The following is a 20,249-nucleotide window of genomic DNA, read 5'->3' as shown; positions in this document are numbered from 1 at the left end:
GTGTGTGTGTGTGTGTGTGTGTATGTGTGTGTGTGGTGTGTTTTTATTTATTTTTGTGTGTGTATGTTAGACACGTAAGGCTCATAGAAAGCTTCACATTTGGTTAGTGGGTTTCGAACCATAGGCTTATCCTACTGCAAGATGTTTGACCTTTTCCCATGGACGGCTTTGTTAATTGGAGAAATCATTAAAAAGATAGCCCTGAGCTGTGTGCAGCGGCCACTACCCACAGGGAGCCTCCGATTTAGGTAGATGCTGGGATCCTGTGGGTGAGTACGGGTATAGCCAGTGCACTCAGTAGCACCTTTGAGAGTTTTCTCTCGATGGTGTCTGGACATCCTGGCACATTTTGTCTTTTGGCTAAGACTGCATCGATTCTTTGGGCTGAAGAACTCAGGCTTCTGAATTCAGACCATATAGAACCGATTGGAACATTCTAGCACTTCTTGTGGACAAAATCTTTCTAAAGGCTCCAGGCTCTACGCTGTGTGTGTGTGTGTGTGTGTGTGTGTGTGTGTGTGTGTGTGTGTGTGTGTTGATTGACTGACTGACTCACTGAATATTTATAGATCTATTTCTGTGTGCTGCAGGGCTGGGCACTCAGCTCCACTCTGCTCCTGGAGGCAGATGTTATCACAAATGAGTTTGTGTAGTGAACAGAATGTTTCCAGGGTTCAGTGACACTGAAAGGAGGTGGTGTGTAGGGCAAGCCTCTCCCTGAAGTTGAGCTGCTACTTAGTCTCCAAGCAGGACCAGGAGTTTGGAAGGCAGTTGACAAGATTGATGGATTGTAAAAAGAGAACTATCCTTTATCTCAGTAGATTTTTGACAGGGACTGTATGTGTGTCAGACCTGCTTTGGAACAAAACACCAAGTGTTTTTTAAATAATTTTAAAAAACCGTTCTAGAAAGAAAATAAAGTTATACGCTAAATAAATAACCATGAAAAATGTTTCTGAAATTGAAAAGTTTTCAAGAAGTCAAGCCGTCTCTCACCCCTTCTCTGATGTTGGAAGGGAAGTGGTCTCAAACTGGCATACTTGGGGTGGGTTCAACCAGTGGTTCCTGAGCCTCCAGCCAAGGGTAGCTATGGATGCAATCCAGCACAGAATCATAAATGTCCTTAAAGCACTATGAGACGCTTTGGTTTGGTTTGTAATTCAATGGCGTGGTTCTTGAGTGTAAACTTCGTAAAGGACAACGCCGTGTCTCAAAGTCAAAAGGTCTGCTAGCTGTTAAAATAGATCAGTTTTATCCACAGGGCTTATCAAGGTAGTGGCTGTGGGAAAAACCAGGCTGTGCTGTCGCAGAGTTCAAGCCAACCAGAAGTGTTGGTGGCAGTTGACGTTGGGCAGGAGTTGCCCTGAGTCAGCTGCAAGGGCAGTATCCAACCAGGCTGTCACAGGTCACCCTTTGTTCAGAGACTGCCACCTGCAGATGCTCTTACTTCCCTCTTGTCTGAAACCATCTCGAAGGGGAGGAGGGTGCCTAGCGGGGAGAACGGTTTCTGTTAACCGACAAACAAAACTCTGAGAGGTGTTCATACACAGCAACCAGTGGGAATTTAAAAAGCAAAACAAAACAGGATCTGCCTTCAAACCAGTTGTGCACTAAAAATAGTTTTATCTATGGCAACGGTGGGAAGATAAAATGTGTGGAGAATAGGCACAGCTAGAATGATGACCTTGGGGAACGGACGTGGGGGTGGGCTTTAAAAAAATAGTAACATGAATAACTTCATGATTTTGAAAGGAATTTTGCGATAGAAGGTTAATCTCACAGCATAGGCCTTTGAAATGAAGTCGGTTGTGTGCTTGGCATGGAAGGCACATGCTGTCTCCTGTAGCCAGGTACTTTGAGCTCAGACCCTGAACTAGAGCAGAAGGAGCTGTGAAGCCTGTCACAAATTCTCTCCACACCATGTTCTCTTGATAAGAGGAGACTGTTGGCTGCTTCTGGCTGGCATTGTGACCCCTCAGTGGCATTAAAAAAACAAAACAACCTGAAACAAATCCAAACAAGGCCACGGGCTAAGCTTCTCTCCCAGCCAGCCCTTCCTTTGGCAGAGGCTTTCTCTCTTAAAACCCAGAACAGGCCTGTCCATCGTCACTCCCTGGCTGATGCCGTACTCACCAGAGTCTTGATCCTACCTTGTTGGTTCAGAAAAAGGAATCCCCCCTTGGCTGTCATATGAAAGAAACTGGCAGGTGTTCCAACTTCCTCTTGTCAGTGGAGGAAACAGTCTGTATAGCTCTGTTTCCTGCACCCTGTGGAATCCAAGGACAGTGCACAAAACTCTACCATCCTGTAGGATCTGAGGAAGGGACATGGGGATTTGGGGGAAATTCAGCCCCTGATGAAAGGAAGCTGGTTGATGTATCCACTGTGGGGATCAGGTTTTCATTGCATTTCAAAAACTGCCTGGCTCTAGCTTGGGACCCTCCTGAGCCAATTCCTGGCAGGCTAGGAGGTGGAGTTTTAGAATTATGGCATCATCAGGACTTAAGCCAAAAGCTTCTGCCACAAGCAGATGACAGACAGACAGATGACAGAGGCTCAGAAACGCCAGCTGGTTTTTTCTTTCTTTTGTCTACTCTTGTTCAGTGTAGGGTGGTCAGACTCGGGGTTCTGAAGGATACTACAGAACGCTGGGTTTGTGGAGCACCCACATTTTTCTGCAGAGCGTGTGGACTGGGAGTCCAGCCTTGTGGTCTCTGTTGCTATTTCTCTAATGCTGTGCATACACACTGAAAACTGATTTGGACCTCGGTGTCCCTACCAAGCTTCTTGGTAGCTGGCACACCCTTCCAAGTCTCCGAGCCTCAGTTGTCTGAGTTTAAGAGCTGGCTCGCTGGAGCTAAGCCTGAGGTACTTCCACCTGAAGTACTTCCTCTGTTACCTGCTTTATGCTTTAAAATGGCCCCAGTACTTTTCCAGCATGTAGGAGAATAGCAGTGGTGCCTGCCTCTTTCCCTCTTCCAATGAGCCGTGTCTCCTAAATGTCAACCATATGACGATCTTCTCTAACATGCAAAATCCTGCCACCTGGTTCTTCCGCTTCAGGAGCCTCTACAAAGCCAAAGTCCACATGTGATATTCAGGCCCCCAGCCTGACTCTTGTCTGCCTTGCCTATCTCTCTATTCTTCCCAGATATTTCAAATACCTCCCTCTCTGGAGCTTCTAATGCTGCTTGTCCCCCCAGCCCCCTTGTTGCTTCATACTTCTCCCCTAATGAGAATCTGAATTGCCTTGAACCCTCCCTTCCTCAGCTTGTCTGACCCACAGTTGTGTGAAGCTATGCATGACCATTGAGAAGCTTTAGAGACCTTGGAGGTACACGTTGACGATGCAGTTCTCTCCATACAAACAAAGGGTCCTGAGTTCAAGCCCTAGAGTCAACCTACCTACCTGTCAGACTTTCAGTCTGTTAGTCAGTCAGTCAGTCAGTCAGTCAGTCTGTCTGTCTGCCTGTCAGTCTGTCTGTCTGCCTGCCTGCCTGCCGGGCATGGTGGCTGTGTATGCTCATAATCTCAGCAATGTCAGCAATATGTGTTCATAATCTCAGCAATGGGGATGCAGGGAAAAAGAGATCCATGTTCTGATAAATCCAAGGTGGGTGCCACGAGATATAATGGCATCCAGGGTCCCAAAGAAACCTCACTTCACATCCATTCGGGAAATGAGAATTTAAGAGGAGAAGGCCTGGGATCCAGCCAGCCTGATGTTTCTGTCCTACCTAGGAAGGAAGCAGGTGACAAGTGGGTGGGAATGCTGGCCCAGGTGACAAGTGTGATGGTTCTAGGAAGGTCTCCAAGTACTCACCTTGCCTCTTCCTCTGCCACAGTTGGAATTTCGTTTATTGGGTTAAGTCAGTGATTCCCAACCTTGGGAATCTATATAGAGTTACCAGCAGCTTAAGGCCAACTCAGGCTTTGAACCATATGGGACTAGGCTGAAAGCATGGACTGGTGCCTGTGTTCATGGGGAGCACCCCATGTGATTGTGAGCACAGTTGAGGACGAGTGTTTCTCTAAGCATTGCAGATTTCTTGGAAGGGCAGATATTCTGAGACATTCAGCAAGATCCCTTAGGCCTTGCAGATGGCTGTCAAGGTGATGGGTTGGGCAGGGCCAAGGGGTTAAAATCTTTGTGTGCATTTATAGACTTATACTTCCTTCCCATATCTTAGCATTTGGATGCATTGTATAGCTAGTACAGAAGTGATCCAGAGAGAGTCGAGAGAGCAAGGGAGGCCCCTGCCTCCTTCTTGGTGGATTTTGTGAGGCTGCAGCCCTGACATGGGAAAGAAGGGTCCCTTCCCATGGTGAGAGTGGAGGGTGGATGTTGCTCCCTAGGCAGATCTGGCCTGCTCTGTTGTGAATGTCTCTGAGCTAAGAGTGGATTTTACCATGGCCTACAAAGTCTGAATTGTTCTTATCTAGCCCTTTATATAAAAAAGTTGACCCCATCTTGATAAAGATAATGAAGCTGTAAGTTCAGGGTCACAACAATCCTTATCTAGATGGTGTATGTTCCATTCTCACTTGGCCTGGCATACAGGTTCCAGGACTTGGATTCTTTTGTGTTGAGCAGGGAGGGGAGGTCCGTCCTCCAGCCATACCCACAAAGGCCACACCAGGTGTTGTGAAGGGCAGTTTGGCAGGACTCCACAGTAGGAGTGGACCCGACCTGAGGGAAACATAAATGCATTCAGTTTATTTCCTTAGGGAAATCCAGTTTGCAAACTGATTAGCAAACTCCTGTTACCACCCTGGGTCATCTTTTCTACCCCCTGAGATAGATTTCCCTTCCCCCTTAGGTGAACCCCAGTTTCAGAAGCTGAGAACAGAAAGGTGGGTGAAACCCCAGCATGTCTTTAGATGAAGACCTCTGCCTCCACAAAAGGGGTCACAGAGAGCCCTAGAGCTCCTCAGTCCTGAGCTATAAACAGAAGCTCGATTGTACCTTTTTGTGTGAAGGAGACCTGAATGTTAGTTAGCTGTTTCTCCCTTGCCTTCCCTCCCAGGAGGGTGGCTTTAAAGACAGTGGGAGAATCCCTAGGGAGTTTCAGGTATGGTCTCCTTTGTTTGAGTTCACTCTCTCAAATCTAATCCAACTACATTGAAACCTTGCTAGGCCCTGGAAAGTCTATAAAAGCCATCCTGGTAAAATGCTTGCCTAATTTCAACCTGTGTCTTCCCTTCCATCATTTTGTAGTGCAGGGAGTATTAAGAGAAATGTCATTATTCAGATGAGTTGTTGAACTTATATTTCAGTGTTAAGTCTCTTTATCCATTCCCTGTCCACTGGGAGAGTTTGGCCCTTAGCTCTCTGTTTATGTTCATCTCACCTGCTATACAAAAAGCTCAGGTTGTATGTAACATGCCACTCTCTGGCTGTGTCAACATTGAGCTTTACCTGAGTTATCTTGAAATATCTTGCCTGAGAGATGTCTTTTGTTCAGCAATGGGTGATGATGGCTTTCCTAGACCCAAAGACCTCACTCAAAAGGACGGCTCTGTCCTTTTATACCCAGCTCATCTGGCATCACTTCTAGTTGATGCCTTTCTCATAGAGTCCCACTTTGATTAAGATTAAGGTTCTCTTTCCTTTAACCTCATAATAAGAATTCTTAACATATGCCAGAGACTGCTCAAAGCTCTTAACATGTCAGCTAAATTAGCCTTCACATTTGAAAGAGAAAGTTGTTTTACAACTAAGGTAATTGAAGCACTGAGGACGAAGCCACTTTCTAAAGTTTCATAGCTAGTGTCAAAACCAATATTATAACCCAAGACACGCAAACTCCATGCTTTAACCTCCAAGCTACCCTGCCTCTGAGTACCATGTATTGGCCCTGCCTACCATCATTTTTTTAGTAGCTTTGTTTGAGAATATTAATAGCTCACTAGCTCCTGGGGGTACAGCAGCTTCTTTGTCATCATGGTCCCTTTCTATCCCTTACGAAAGTACTTTACAAGTCATAGGAACTCAATGCTCAAAGGAGCACGCTGTGAGACAGTGAGACAGCAATGGTGTGTGAGCTGCAGATCTCCAAATTGTTCAGAACTCAGGGGCTGAGCCCACTGCTGAGAGGATACCTGGGTATAAACTGCACTAACTACCTTTGAGCACTGTTTAGCCTGGGAAAACCCTGGGAGTTGTGAGTTTCAGGAAGCTGTAGTGATTAGCATCATAAAATGCTGAGATAAGCCATGTTGGGTTGGTGTTACTCAGAGGAGATTCTACACCGGGAAGATGGGTAGAGGGAAGTGTACTCTGCCCAGTCATCCTATGCGCAGGGTTCAGGGGTCATGTTCCTTACCCGAGCTTTTATCAGGAATTCAGAATACCTCCTGGGCCTCTAGTATATTTCATTTGCTGTTGCTGAAGCTTCTGAATTTTGGAAGAATTAGCAGCCCTTCCACACATATTCTCTTTTAATTTTCCTTATTGTTATTACTATAAGTGTGTGTGTGTATGTGTGTTTGTGTGCGTGTGTGTGCGCGCGCACGTGTGTGCGCATGCTCACTCTTATACACAAATGAGGAGGTCAGAAGAGTGGGTACATGTGGTGTCCTCATCTATCACCCTCCACCTATTTCTTTGAGGCAGAATCTCTCCTCAAATCTGGGGCTCATGTTTTTTTTTTTTTTCCAGCTATGCTGTAAGCACCAGATCCACACTCTCTTCTGACCTCCTCATTTATGTACAAGAGTGCACGCGTGCACGCGTGCACGCACACACACACACACACACACAATTATAGTAATAACAATAATAAAAGTTAAAAGGGAATATGTGCGGAGGGGTGCTAATTCTTCCTAAATTGGATAGCTTCAGCAACAGCAAATTGTCTCCATCCCCCTCAGAGCTAGGATTACACATATGGATGGAATGCCGACCTTGTTTCATGGTTGCTGTTAGGAGCTGAACTTTGGTCTTCTTGATTGGGGAAAATATGCCTTTAATCAATGAGCTACCACACTAGTCCCTTCATTATTTTAATTTAAAAAACTACTTGAACACTTTTGAACAACAGAAATCTATACCTCACTCACAAACACTTCCTTTTTTAAAGATAAACAACATTAACATTTGTGGTTCCTTAAGGGTTTATTTCTCCCCTTTAAATCTATATGAATTATAAGGGCATGTTTAAAGGCAAAACAGGGTTAGTCTTAACATTTTATTCTGCAACCTTCTTTTTCTTTCTTTCTTTTTTTTTTTTTCAAGACAGGGTCTCTCTGTGTAGCCTTGGCTGTCCTGGAACTCACTTTGTAGACCAGGCTGGTCTATAGCTCACAGAGCTCTACCTGCCTCTGCCTCCCAAGTGCTATGATTAAAGCTGTATGCCCCCACTGCCCAGCAAACAACCTCCTTTTATCACTGCAGCTATATGTTTGATAGGGAGACGTGTGATCCTGCTCCAAACTGGGATTAAGCTCTTTAATATTTCCATCAAAGCCCTTTATTGATGAGAGCAGATGCTTTGGATAGGACCCGAGAGTGTAGCCCCAGGCATCTGCTGTACCAGCCAAATGGCTTTGAAGCCAAATCTTTTATCTTGCAGGCTCTTTTCATTTTTGTGTATTGTGTTTACTGTTGACTTTGTGCATGTCATGGTAGGCATGGCTCAAACAGCCCAGCCCGATGGACATAGTGTAGCTGCCAACTGTGGGAAGTGTGTGGAGGAATGTCGGAGTCCTGGGAGGGCTAGTAGAGAGTGGGTGCAACTGTGGTGAAGGGCCATCTCACTTTGGGGTGACTTAATGCATAAAGTCTTTTTCCTGAAAATTGTAGCCGTCAGTGAATGCCCCTCTAGGATTCACCAGCCAGAGAAAAAGGCGTTGTTTACCTTCTAATGTCCCAAATTCCATTGACTAAATAGTTTCCATGGAAACAAGGGTCAGGAAGCCACGTGGAGCTGTTTTGTTTTGGAGCATAGGTTGAGAACACAGTGATACTATCTAAACACTAATAAAAATACTTTAACAGGGCTGGGGAGGCCACTCAGCCAGCAAAGCACTTGCTGAGAAAGTGTGAGGATCTGAGTCTGAGTCCATAGAACCCACTTCCAGACTGAAATCCTACGAAGCGATGGGAGGTGGGGAGTCCCTGGAAGCTCACAAGCCTGTGAGTCTGGCATGTGCAGCAGCAAACAGTGAAGACGCTCTGTTGCAAACCTGTCCTCATACTGTGCCAGCACTAAGAGCCCTAGGGTTGGTCTTTGTGACCTTGTCTTTCTTTGCATGGATATATCGTCTTGGAAGAAGCTTAGTAGCTTGCTTCTTTGCAAGAAGCTGTCCTTCTGAAAGCCTGATGCTTGGTCTGACACAGCAAGGGCTATCATCCGAGGTTGTTCTCTGGCTTCCACATATGTATGGCATGTGTGTGCTCATACTTTTATACATAAATGTATGCATGTGTGCATGTATGCAGACACACACACACAGACATGATCAACTTTAACACTTATAAAGACATGCCTTTCTTTTAATCTCATCTTACACTTGAAATTCAGAGAATAAATTTCCCATAGCTACATAGCCAGTGGATGTTAGAGTCTGTGTGCATGTGTGTATTTGTGCATGCGAGTTCATATAGATGTGTGAGCATCCTCACATATGTATGGGATGTGGTGCATTAGAAACATACTTCCTTCTTTCTGCCAACAGATACGTCATGGATCAGATTCAGCCTGACAGAAATGATTGCAGAGAATCACAGATTTGCATGGGCCACCTGGTGTGGCTTACGTTTTAGTGTTTGTAAATGCCAGGCTGGTTTTATCCAGGAGTGGCCTACAGTTCAAAGGTTGCCTTTCTCTATAGGTGACAGAGAGCCATTAGTTTCTGCCCATCCAGAAAGAGAGCTACCTGGTGGAATGGCTAGCTCTTCTCTTGGACAACATGTTTGGGTGTGAGCATTGAATGCTTCTTGTAAAGTTGGCCAGAACAAAGATAGCCCTGGGTGTGGGGCAGACTCCATCCTGAGGTCACTGGGAAATGAAGCTTGTCCAGGAGAATGCAAGAATGGAAAAGTACCTTGACACTTCATCATATATTTAAAGAACCAGGATGGAGAGAGCCTTAAACAGAACCCAGGGCATTGTGCATGTTAAGCGATTACTTTTTGGTTTTGTTTAAGACAGGGTCTCAGTATGTAATCCTGGCTGGCCCTGAAACTTGCTATGTAGACAAGGCTGGTCTTGAACTTGCAAAGATTCCCCTGCCTCTATCCTCTGGGTGCTGGGATTGAAGGCATATGCCACCATGGCCAGCCTGGCAGGTTTTGGAGGGTCTCGCTAAGTTGTTCAAGCTGGCTTTGAACTCACTGTGTGGCCAGGCAGTCAGTCCTTCAGTTTGCCATACTCTTGCCTCCGGCTCTCAGGTAGCTAAGGCTGTGGACCAGCACCACCTGAATTAGATGAGCATTGTAATGGCCAGGACGTGTTCTCCTTCTACATCTGTCTCGGAACTTCCCACTTTCATACAGTAACCAGACATTTTGGATAAGGATTACCTCTGTGCTCTCATTTTTACCTGATTGCCTCGGTAAAGACCTCGGGTTGAGAGAGCTTGCCTCTAGCATACACCGGGCCCTGGGTTCCCTCCCCAGCACTACATACACCAGGCATGGTGGCGCTCGGGATCCCCCACTGTCATCAGACTCTCAACAAATCACACAAGCTATACCTTTCCTCAGCGGATGCTTTAATGCTTCCTTTGTGTTTAATTTAAGAGGAACAGTGCAGTTTAGTCTTTCGTTGGATTGGTTTGGCCTTGCAGTCCTGAGCTTGAACCCAGGGCCTCCTAGTCCAGAAATTTACCATTAAGACATACTCCCCATGCTGGCCTTTTGAAAACTCCTTGGGAACCTTTATTCATTCATTCATTCATGTATGTATGTATTTATGTATGTATGTATGTATGTATGTATGTATATATGCATGTATGTATGAATGCATGTGTGTGTTTGTGTGTTTGTGTGTGTGTGTATGTGTGTGTATGGGCCTGTTTATATTACGTTTTGTTTGATTTTGAGACAGGTTCTCACTATGTAACCCTGGCTATCCTGGAACTCACTATGTAGATCAGGCTGGCCTCGCACTCACAGGGATCTGCCTGCCTCTGCTTCCCAAGTGCTGGGATTAAAGGTGTGTGCCACTATGCCTGGCCTTTCTTCCAGTATTTCAGTGGTTTTCATCTACAGCTTTTGAGAACCTGACAGGAGCGCCTCCGAGGTCAGTGACAGGCGCTCACTACATAGCTAATGAAACCCGGAGACGTTACTGCTTATGTTCTTGGTGCCCTGGCCTTTTCTGCTAAATGTCTTTTGATTTTTAGCAAACAACACAAGCGGCTCTGGCTTTTCCTTCTTCTCCTTTTCCCTTCAATCCTAAACTACTCACAGCATTACGTTTCTCGCCCCAGCTGTTTTAAGTGTACAGGTTGGTGACTTTCAGTGCATCAACAGTACTGCGGCTCCATTGCCACCGTCAGTTCCCCCAAATTCCCAAACTGAAAGTCTAGACCCAATAAACACCAGCTCCCGGTTGGTTCTCTGCCTCCTTAGCTCCCGCAGGCTGAGTACGCTCTGTTGCGTGTATGCACTTGGCCCCTCCGTCTGGCAATAGACCCTTAACTCACTGCTACTTATTGAGAATAACGAGTATGACTAGAGACCTTTATGAACGCTGTGATTGGACTAACAGGTAAAGGCACCCGCCACACAGGCCCGGCGACCCGAGTTTGATCTCCAGGACCCACACAGAGGTGAAAAGAGGAAACTGAATTCCATAGAGCTGTCCTCTGCACTGCCACCTGCATGCTGTGACACGCGCGCCCGTGCACACACAGTATCTGGAATAAAACCCTTGTGATTAACATTTCCGTGTCTGTTGTGGGAACGTTAAATACATAGGCCAGAGAAGTAGAAAATACCTCCTACTCCATCACTGGAAAAACGAGAGGAAATCTACACAATTTAGAATTTAGACAATAGGTCACACTGCCCTGTGGATTTTGGCTTTTAGCTCTCCAGTGGAATTTTGGCTTTTATGTGTAAAACGAGATCCTTTTAGGCCTCGTGTTATGAAATTTGAGCCATTTGAAAGTGTTTGAAATCTCTGAGGTTATTTAATAGCTCCTTATTTGAGCAGCAGTCTGCTGCTGGATGCTGGTGGGCAATTGGCACCAGGCCATGCTGGTCTTAGCATGTTAGTTTCTTTCCAGTGTGAACAGGATGGTACAATGTGCTTGTTACTGAGGAATGGGCAGAGGGGAAGCCCAGGGCCTCTTTCTTCCGGCCAACACATATCCTAATTGGACTTCGCTTTCCACCTCTCTTAGGCAAATGTCTGCAGACTGCGGCTGACCGTGCCTCCTGAGAATCCAGTGCCACAGCAAAAAGAAAAGAAGATTGAGAGGAAAGATCAGGTGAGGAGCCATCTCTGAGCCAGGGCCCACGGCTGGTCTTGTAGTTAACGTGTTCTTCTCCATCCCTCACCAAGTTATGTGTTGGCCGCTGCTGATGAAAAGACCCTCAGCCTTCCACACTGCTCTCCCAGCTGCCCGTGCAGCTTGGGCCCCAGCCTTGTTTCCTTAGGAACACCGTGGCTCTGTGCAGCCTCCCGACTGTGAGGGCACTGGACTTAGCGACAGGTGCTGTGGCAGGGAAAGTGGTTTTTCCTGGAATGGCCCATGCGGTGGAGTCAAAGGGCCTTTTGTGAATTGCTGGGACTGGAGCAACAAGTTGGGAGCCTGGCTCTAGCTGTCGGGAAGAGCCCAGCGGGCAGCTGAGCATGCTTTTGGCTGGATATCAGAGAATTCTGCAGGCATTTTCGTGTCATCTCTGAACAGAGTGCTGGCACTGTACAGATAAGCATGGCCTTACCTTTGCTTTAGAGGGACTTGCAGGCTTTCAGGCGGGACGAGCATATAAAGAAACAGTGGGGGTGTCATGTCCCGTGTGCTCGTTCCCACCTGGGAGCATAGAGATGGCACCAAGTGACTTGGCAGAAGTTCAGGCTTAACAAGTAAGTGGGAGGACCTGCTTACCTCTCCGCCTGTGTGCCCGGGGTGACCGTTTTTCTCATTCCTAAACAATGACTGGCACCTGTGAAATCTCCTCCACTAGGACTCCAGTGGAGAGCCCAGCAGTAAACAAGGCAGTGGCTGTCACCCACGCAGCTTACATCGCAGTGGGTTGAGAATGGAAGAAAGCAAAATAATGATGTGCTTTCTGGAGGGACGGTGTGGGAGAAAGCGATGGGCATGCCGGAGACTGGGCAGGTCTCTGGTGGACAGTTTATGTGGACATAAAGCGAAATAATAGGTTATAAATTTCATGGGTAGAATGATGAGACTGTGACTTCTTGAAATGCAACCTTCACTTTTGACTTAATCAGCAACGAACCATAAACAAGGAAGCCTCTTGTAGACTGCTGAGAGGCTCATACTGTCCCAGGGTTTATTGTCTGTTATCTGTCTGTTATCTGTGGTTCTTTTCCCGTGATGCTTCTCCTCACTTGTTGTGGTGCGTGTTTATGTATGTCCATTTATGTCCGTGTGCCTTCAGTAGCCAGAAGTAAGCATCGGGTGTCTTTCTCAGTTGCTTTCCGCCATATTTATTCTGTCTGTCTATCTGTCTGTCTCTCCTTCAAATTTTTTCAAGTTTTATTCTACACATAAGAGTGTTTTGCCTGTGTGTGTGTGTGTGTGTGTGTGTGTGTGTGTGTGTGTGTGTGTGTGTGTGCGTATGAGCAACACATGTGCCTGGTGTTCTCAGAAGTCAGAAGAGGATGTTGGAACTGAAGTCGTGAATGGTTATGAGCCACCATTGTGAGCACTGGGAACTGCACTAGGGTCCTCTGCAAGAGCAACAAGTGCTCTTAACCACTGAGCCATCTCTCTAGCCTACTTTTCTCTTTCTTCAGATAGGGTCCATGACTGTTCTAGAACTCACTATGTAGAACAGTCTGACCTCAAACTCATGAAGAATTCTGGCTCCTGTGTGCCAGGATTAAAGTCATACACTATTATTATAACTGGCCTCATTTCTTGATGTGGGGTCTCTCACAGAACCCAAAACTTACCGATTTGCCATGGACCTCCTGGGATTCTTCTGTCCCCTCCCTTCACCCTCTTTGTTTGTTTGTTTAATGTGGTCATTGACCCCCCCCCACATCCTCATGGCTGTGCAGAGGTCCTTTACTAACTGAGCCGTCTCCCAAGCGTCCTCTTCTTCACGTTCTACCAAAGACAACAAGTTACCAGGGCTGATGCAGATGGCAGGCGGGAGACAGGAAGTAGCCAGAGAGCTGTGAGAGAAGGAAACCCTCCAACCTGCTCCAGAGGAGAGGGAGTGTCTCACCAACAGCACCTGGAAGAATGTTCCAGGAGGTTGGGAGGACAGGCTAGACCTGAGACACCCGGTTCTGGAATCCAGGTAGCACAGGTAGGGCTTTAGGAACTGATTTCATTTTTTTTTATTATTAAATATTTGTTTATTTTTATTTTATTTGAATGTGTGTTTTGCCTGTATGTATGTCTGTGTACCACATACATGGTTCATGGAGGCCAGAAGAGGGTGTCAGATCCCTGCACCTGGAGTTACAAATGGTTGTGAGGTGTGTTGGGAATCTAACCTTGGTCCTCTGGAAGAGCAAAAGATGCTCTTAACCACTGAGCCATCTCTCCAGTCCTGACAGCTCTTTCCGGTTAAAATGGACATAGCTTGAACATCAAAAAGACTAAGATTTGTACAAGTTAAATAGCCCCAGTCCTTTATTTAATTTTTTTTGAGGCATTGTTTCTCTGTGTAGTAGCCCTGGCTGTCCTGTAATTCACTTTGTAGATCAGGCTAACTTCAGACTCACAGAGATCCACTTTCTTCTGCCTCCCAAGTGCTGGGATCAAAGGTGTGCACCATTAGTGCCCAGCTAAATAGTTCCAATCTTATGAGCCTCTTGATGAGTTGGATTTGGGGACATTTTGGATGTTGAATTTTGGCGGATATATATGCCTAATTGACAAAGTCTGTACAAATATTCTCAACCAAGTTTAAACAACTCCAACATCTGAAGCTCTTCCGGTCCCAAGCATTTTGAGAAAAAGGACCCTCAACCTATAAGGATTATGATATATTGAATAATAATAAAAATTCACAACACTAGTGATAAACAGAGAGGCACAGAGGGAAAAAGAGGAGGAAGGGGAAGGGGAAAGGCTTGTTATGGAATGCAAATTAATCTAGAAACCGTTTGGAATTTCCAGATAGGCTCATCGATGGTTCAGACACTAGTTAGTTAAACATTATCACTCAATTATTCACATGGTCTTCAAAATATAGCTTGTAAAGGAATAGCAGACCTTAAAGCAGAGTAAAGTTTCCACCAGGTGACCCAACCCAGCATTACCAGCAGATGACAGTCTTGTTAGGGACTTCCGAAGTGAAGTGACTAAGATTCTGAAGTAATTAAGAAGTACACACAATACCCATGTAATCTCCAGGTTGAACTCATGATAAGGACACAGAAAAGTCCAAAATATAGGACATTCTATACATACATAGAACAATTGGCCTGAATCCCTCCCATGAATTTGATGATATTAAAAACAAGACGAGTTTCTGTTGTTGAAAACATAGATTAAGACACTGAACAGGAAATGTTATGATCAAACTTTGGTTAATCGGGGCCCAGAAAGTTTGTAACAGACATGTTGATATACTTATCGAATTTAGAATATGGGCCGTGTGTTGGCTACTGAATGGGTTTTGTTTTTAGGTATGTGAAATATGAAGTTTTCTTTCAGCTTCCTCATAGCTATGGACATAAATGCTTGGCAGCTACACTCATAACTCTTTTCGTTACTGTGGCAAACTAACAAAAACACCTTGAGGAGAGGGAAGTGTTTTCTTTGGGCCAATGGTTTGAGGGTACAGCCCATGGCGGTGTGGAAGCCATGGCGGCAGGAACCAGAGGCAGCTGGTCAGAGTGCATCAGCATGCAGGAAGAAGAGAGCAATGGAAGCTGGACTTCAGCTTGCCTTCTCCTCTCTACTCAGCCCATGGGATAGCGCCATACACAGTCAGGATGGGGAGTCTTACCTCAGTTTACCCAATCTAGAAGCTCCCTCACAGAGGTACCTAGTACTTGACGTCCTAGGTGGTCCTAGATCCTGTCAAATTGACAGTCAGTGTTAACCACTGAGGTGCCAAAGCTCATAACACCAACGAGAGCAAGGGGCAGTGAGGCTCCTTCAACTGCTGGGCTCTTGTGATGACCAGGATCGAATGGAGTCCTCTTGTTGAAGGGACATCGTCTCTTCCCCTTTGTGTCCTTACTCTCACTGTCCCTGTTAGAGCTGATGGCATCTGGGAGAGTTTGAGGGAGAAGCAAAGTCCAGACTGAGTGACAGGACCAGGGTCATGGTGGCTGTGTCCTGTGCATGGATGGGCTATGGGGAGTGAGGTGTTTCTGAGACCTGCAATGGGGGAAGGCACCATGGAGTGGGTGTTCTCATAGAAGAACCAAACATTCCCAAGGAAAGAGCTGGAGTGCTTAGCTGTGGAATTCATAGACATACAGTCAGTGTATGTGCCCATCTTTTGTCTTGAAGAATGCTTTCCAAATTGGTTAAGGCAATGACTTCTTTTTCCTTTTATTGTAATGAAACATCAGGCATTGCTTCTATTTACAGAAAGAAGAAGTGTCAAAAGTTAAAATGAAAATCTCAAATGGTTTTATGCAAATGGCTAAGGACACATTGACAGCATCGTTTGCGTATTGCTATAACTTGCACCAGAAGTCAGAAGAAGAATTTTATAACAGACATTCAATGGGAAACAATCCATTCGGGGAGAAAAAGTTCATGACAGAATATACTTGTTGTATATTTCGCCACAATAATCTCAACTATTGATTACAATTAGAAGAAAATAGCGTGTGCACTCTAAGCAGTCAGCAGAGAAGCTCTCTTTTACGAGAGTCCATGGGGTTGAGGGCAGAGAGGAGCAGTGAGATGGTAAAGACCTTCCACAACCCCTGGCAACCTGAGTTTGGTCCCAAGGATCTGTGTGGTAGAAGGTGATCTGATCCCTCAGCGTGTCCTTTTATTTCTTCCATGTGTACATCATGTCATGTGCACACTTCTGCACATACACACACATACACACACACACACACATACACACATATGCATTAAGTAAATATTTAAACTTGTAAAGGAAATGATAAGTGAAAGAAACCAGATTCCATACCTTTGAGAAGTCCCAGAATAGCTCTAGACTTTAACAGAAAGGATCCCTGCTGGGAGAGTATATCCAATAAAGGAGGAAGGCATACAAGAGAATAATCTTGCTTCAGAATTAAGTCACGTAAAAGTGGTGTAAGCTGTTGGACTAGGAAAGGGCACCTCACTCTTCCAATGGTGTAATTTCCAATTGCCTTAGTAATCAGAAAGACAGTATAAGTCTAACCCTTTCAGGGGCTAAGTTTTATCACCCACTTTTAAGTCCTGGGATTTATTTACTTTTTTCCCTAAGAGATACTTCCTCACATTTCCCTGAGCAAAGTGGCTACTCTTCTGAGACATCACTGGAAAGATTAGAAGAGCCACAGCCTAACAACCTGGGTTTGATCCCAAGGCATCGCAAATGGTACTGTTGGGGGCAGTCTGTCAGTTGACAAAGGGAATGCTAAGAATAAAGACAAAAACCTCAACATTAGCCTTTCCAAGAAGACCATTTCTGAGCTTCTTAATTTCTTCTTTGAATCAACACACACACACACACACACACACACACACACGCACACACACACACACACACACACACACACACACACACACACACGCGTACTTTAGGAACAACCATGCTTAAGTGCCTGTCTGTAACAAGTTGTTGACTCAGTGCAGAAGAACTGGGGTAGAGAGGAGGGCGAGGCTGGCTGTTTCCCTAGGACTGAAGCTCTTGGGTGGTGGCAGCACTCAAAGGTTCTAGTGGCAGCTAGACAGTGATTCTGACCCTCTGTCCTGGCTGGACTCCTGGGCTTGAGTCACTGGGAGCAGGGTTCACATACTGACAAAGGTTCCCCGGAGCAGCTCCTTCTGTTGTGGTTGCAATGTGTCTGCCCCACCCTGGGAGCCACAAAATTGCAAGGTGCCCAACATTCTGGATGATCTTCCCAGCTCAGTGACTTTGGTTCCTTTGAAGAGGAATCCATGGTTTGCCAAGGCAGGGATTGGGGCTGGATAGGACACAGAAGTCTCAAGATATCAAATGGCCTCGCCGACTTCTAATGACGTGGAACTTCCCTGAAGATTTCCTGACCTTTAGAGCTGTAGCTGCCTGAGGGCAGCAGGGCCTTAGTCACTGACATTGGCACAGTAGATGCCAGTAGGCAGCTGGCTATACGTAGACCCACTGCCTGCTGGCTGTTCGTCTGTCTGTTCTCTGTTCACCATAGAGAGGAATTCCTCACAGCTTAGAAGTATTGAAGAGGGCACATTTTACCCTGTTGCATGGGAATGCGTTGGGAAGATGCTCAAGGTAAGTACTTTTCCTGGAGTTGTGGGACAGCGGGGTGTATTGGAGAGGCTTCCTACCCCTAGAGCAGATGCAACCATAGCACTCAAATAAAAGTGCTGTGCGTGGAGATAGAGACTTGTAACCACAGAGCTGGGGAGGCAGAGGTAGGGGGTCCCTGGAGTTTGCTGGGCAGCCAGTCTAGCCTAATTGGTGAGCTCCAGGTCAGTCAGAAAACTTTTCTCAAAGGTAGTAGACAATGTTCTTGAGGGTGACACATAAGGTCATTCTCTGGCCTCTGCACACACATGTGTGTGCCTCCCCAGTATATGAACATGAACATTTTTAAAAATAAAGTAAGCCAGGTGGTGGCAGTGTATGCCTTTAATCCCAGCATTTGGGAGGCAGAGGCAGGGGAATCTTGGTGAGTTCTATGCCTGCCTGGTCTACAGAGTGAGTTCTAGGACAGCCAGGGCTATACAGAGAAACCCTGTCTCTAAGTAACAAACAAACAAACAAACAAACAAACAAACAAACAGTGGCTGAGTTATCATAGCGCTCTCCTCAGCAGCCGGCCTGTGAAGTGTTCTAAGGAGACAGGACCCGATCTATGAGAATAGAAGGTGAAAGATGGTGATACTATCTCTCCTCAGCCCAAGTTCTGGTATTGTGATTCTGCTCCCTTGTGACAGCATTGGTTGGGCCCTGCCAACTCACCCTCATGGGCTTCACCCACCTAACCCAGCCCAGTAAGCTCTCGTCATCTCTGTGTTCCCGGCGTATCGTCCCTCCTCAGAGCCCATGCTAAGGTTCTTTCTCATGCTTGCAGTGTCTTCTTAGCTCTCTGTCCCCATTTGCCCAGATATCCTGTCCATCCAGGCTCAACAAACACGTCGCTTCTCCATTGAGACCTCCCCTGTCTGCCCTGTGCTTCCATGACCATGCTTCCCTCAGGCTGCAGGCTCCTGCCTGCCTTTCTTGTTTTGTCTTTAGCATTCTTAGCAAAGAAATTTCATAGGCATGGATACACATTTGTTTAAATATTTGGATGTGAAAATGACACTGAGTTAGCACAGAAACATACAGAGCAAAAAGGCATTGACTCTTCCGTCCCTATAGAGCCTTGCTCCCTACACGCAGTAGGGGTTTAGTGATGATCAGGTTTAGAAGTTGCCATAACAACGCTGTAGACTACATGGACTGAACAACAGAGTTTTGTTGCTGCCTGGTTCTGCGGACTAGAAGCCTGGATGAAAGCGGGCCCATGTTCCCTGGGAAGGGAGAGCCCTTCTTTAAACTCATCCAAAGTCTGGTGCCTCTGGTCAGTCCTGGTCTCTCGGCGGTGTAATTGCTGTCTTCACAGACAGAGCTCCTGTGTGCACATCCACGTCTGTCTAAATTCCTGCCTTCTTGTAAGTTGATCCCATCTCTGAGTAAGGACAGATTCTGAGTTGCTAGCAGTTAAGACCCCACCATATTTTTTTATTGGGAAATGACATAGTTCAAACCATGGCAAGTTTTTTTTCAAACCATGGCAAGTTGTTTTAAATTGTATGAGCAACTCAGATAGATTAGCTTTTTGTTTTCTTTTTACTTTTTGTTTGCTTGCTTGTCTTTTTGTTTGTTTCATAGAGTGAGGCTGGCTTTGAACTCCTGGTCCTCTTCCCCCTACCTCCCCAGGGCTGGGATTACAGGTGTATGTACAGCTTCCGGCTCTGTCTTTGTTTACCGAACATAATAATGTGGACGGAGGAAAGACGGTTTCTTCTGAACCCAGATTTCATTTGGAGGAATTGGTCAGTGTGGAATGTTTTCAAATATGGCTAACCTTTAGGAATCAAAATGGTAGCAGATCATTTTGAAATTAAATACTGTCATCTGTCTTTTTCAAAGAACTCTGTAACTCTCTGAAGGTCTGTATCTATATTTCTGCCCAAATCTGTAATCCTGTGAGTGAACACACACACACACACACACACACACACACACACACACACACACACACACACAGAGAGAGAGAGAGAGAGAGAGAGAGAGAGAGAGAGAGAGAGAGAGAGAGAAACCAATACTAGCTATGACAGATCTATCATGTTGAACCAGAATGTCGCTGCGTAGTCTTGGATCTGGTTGGAGCTGGTTCTGAGATCTTCATCATGAGCAAAATCTGGTGCATATTAATGGACTAGCTAGAAGAGACAATGCTGTGAGAAGCTACTAACACATAGGAAGGACACTATATGTCCCTCAGTGACCGTTCATTACTCACTTTTGAGACTTTGAGAAGCTAAGTGAGGGAGAGTGGCTGTGTGCGTGTGGGTGCAGAGTCCAGGGCTTCTGGAGCCAGTATTGTGTCAGAGGAGGAAACCCTGGCCAGCAGATTTTATAGCCCCTTTCCTTTAAAAGCCTGGATGAGCAAGCCTGCTGGTTCTTGCCCTCGGAGAGCCTGTTTATACAACATCCTGGCTGTTGCCAGGTGAGTGGGTGTACTGCCATGATTCACGGCTGCAGACGGGCTGGGCTGCCTGTGTGGTGTGCAGGGGCTGTGTCCACCTCTCAACGAACAGGCCTGAGGTTCTGGTCCTGGATCCCTCACTGACGTCAGCAGGACTCCTATCCCAAGCCCTCCTGAAGGGACCCCGGTTCCTCTTCTAGAACACAAGAGCGTTCACCCCTCGCCAACAGTGGAGCTCTTTTTTCACACTGATACACTTATGTA

The 20,249-nt window shown here is 46.0% G+C and overlaps 1 protein-coding gene across 1 annotated transcript in view; it reads left to right on the top strand.

Moving 5' to 3' along the window:
- The window catches only part of LOC116906639 (myocardial zonula adherens protein-like), a 112,138-nt gene that overhangs the window by 1,119 nt on the left and 90,770 nt on the right, over window positions 1-20,249 (top strand). Inside the window, 1 exon segment of the mRNA XM_032909416.1 lies at window positions 11,356-11,442. Within this exon segment, the coding sequence (XP_032765307.1) occupies window positions 11,356-11,442 (87 nt within the window).

Source organism: Rattus rattus, chromosome 8, assembly GCF_011064425.1.
Source record: "Rattus rattus isolate New Zealand chromosome 8, Rrattus_CSIRO_v1, whole genome shotgun sequence".
Classification (NCBI taxonomy): domain Eukaryota; kingdom Metazoa; phylum Chordata; class Mammalia; order Rodentia; family Muridae; genus Rattus; species Rattus rattus.
The sequence above is the reverse complement of the archived record's forward strand: the minus strand, read 5'-3'. Positions and strand labels throughout refer to the sequence as shown.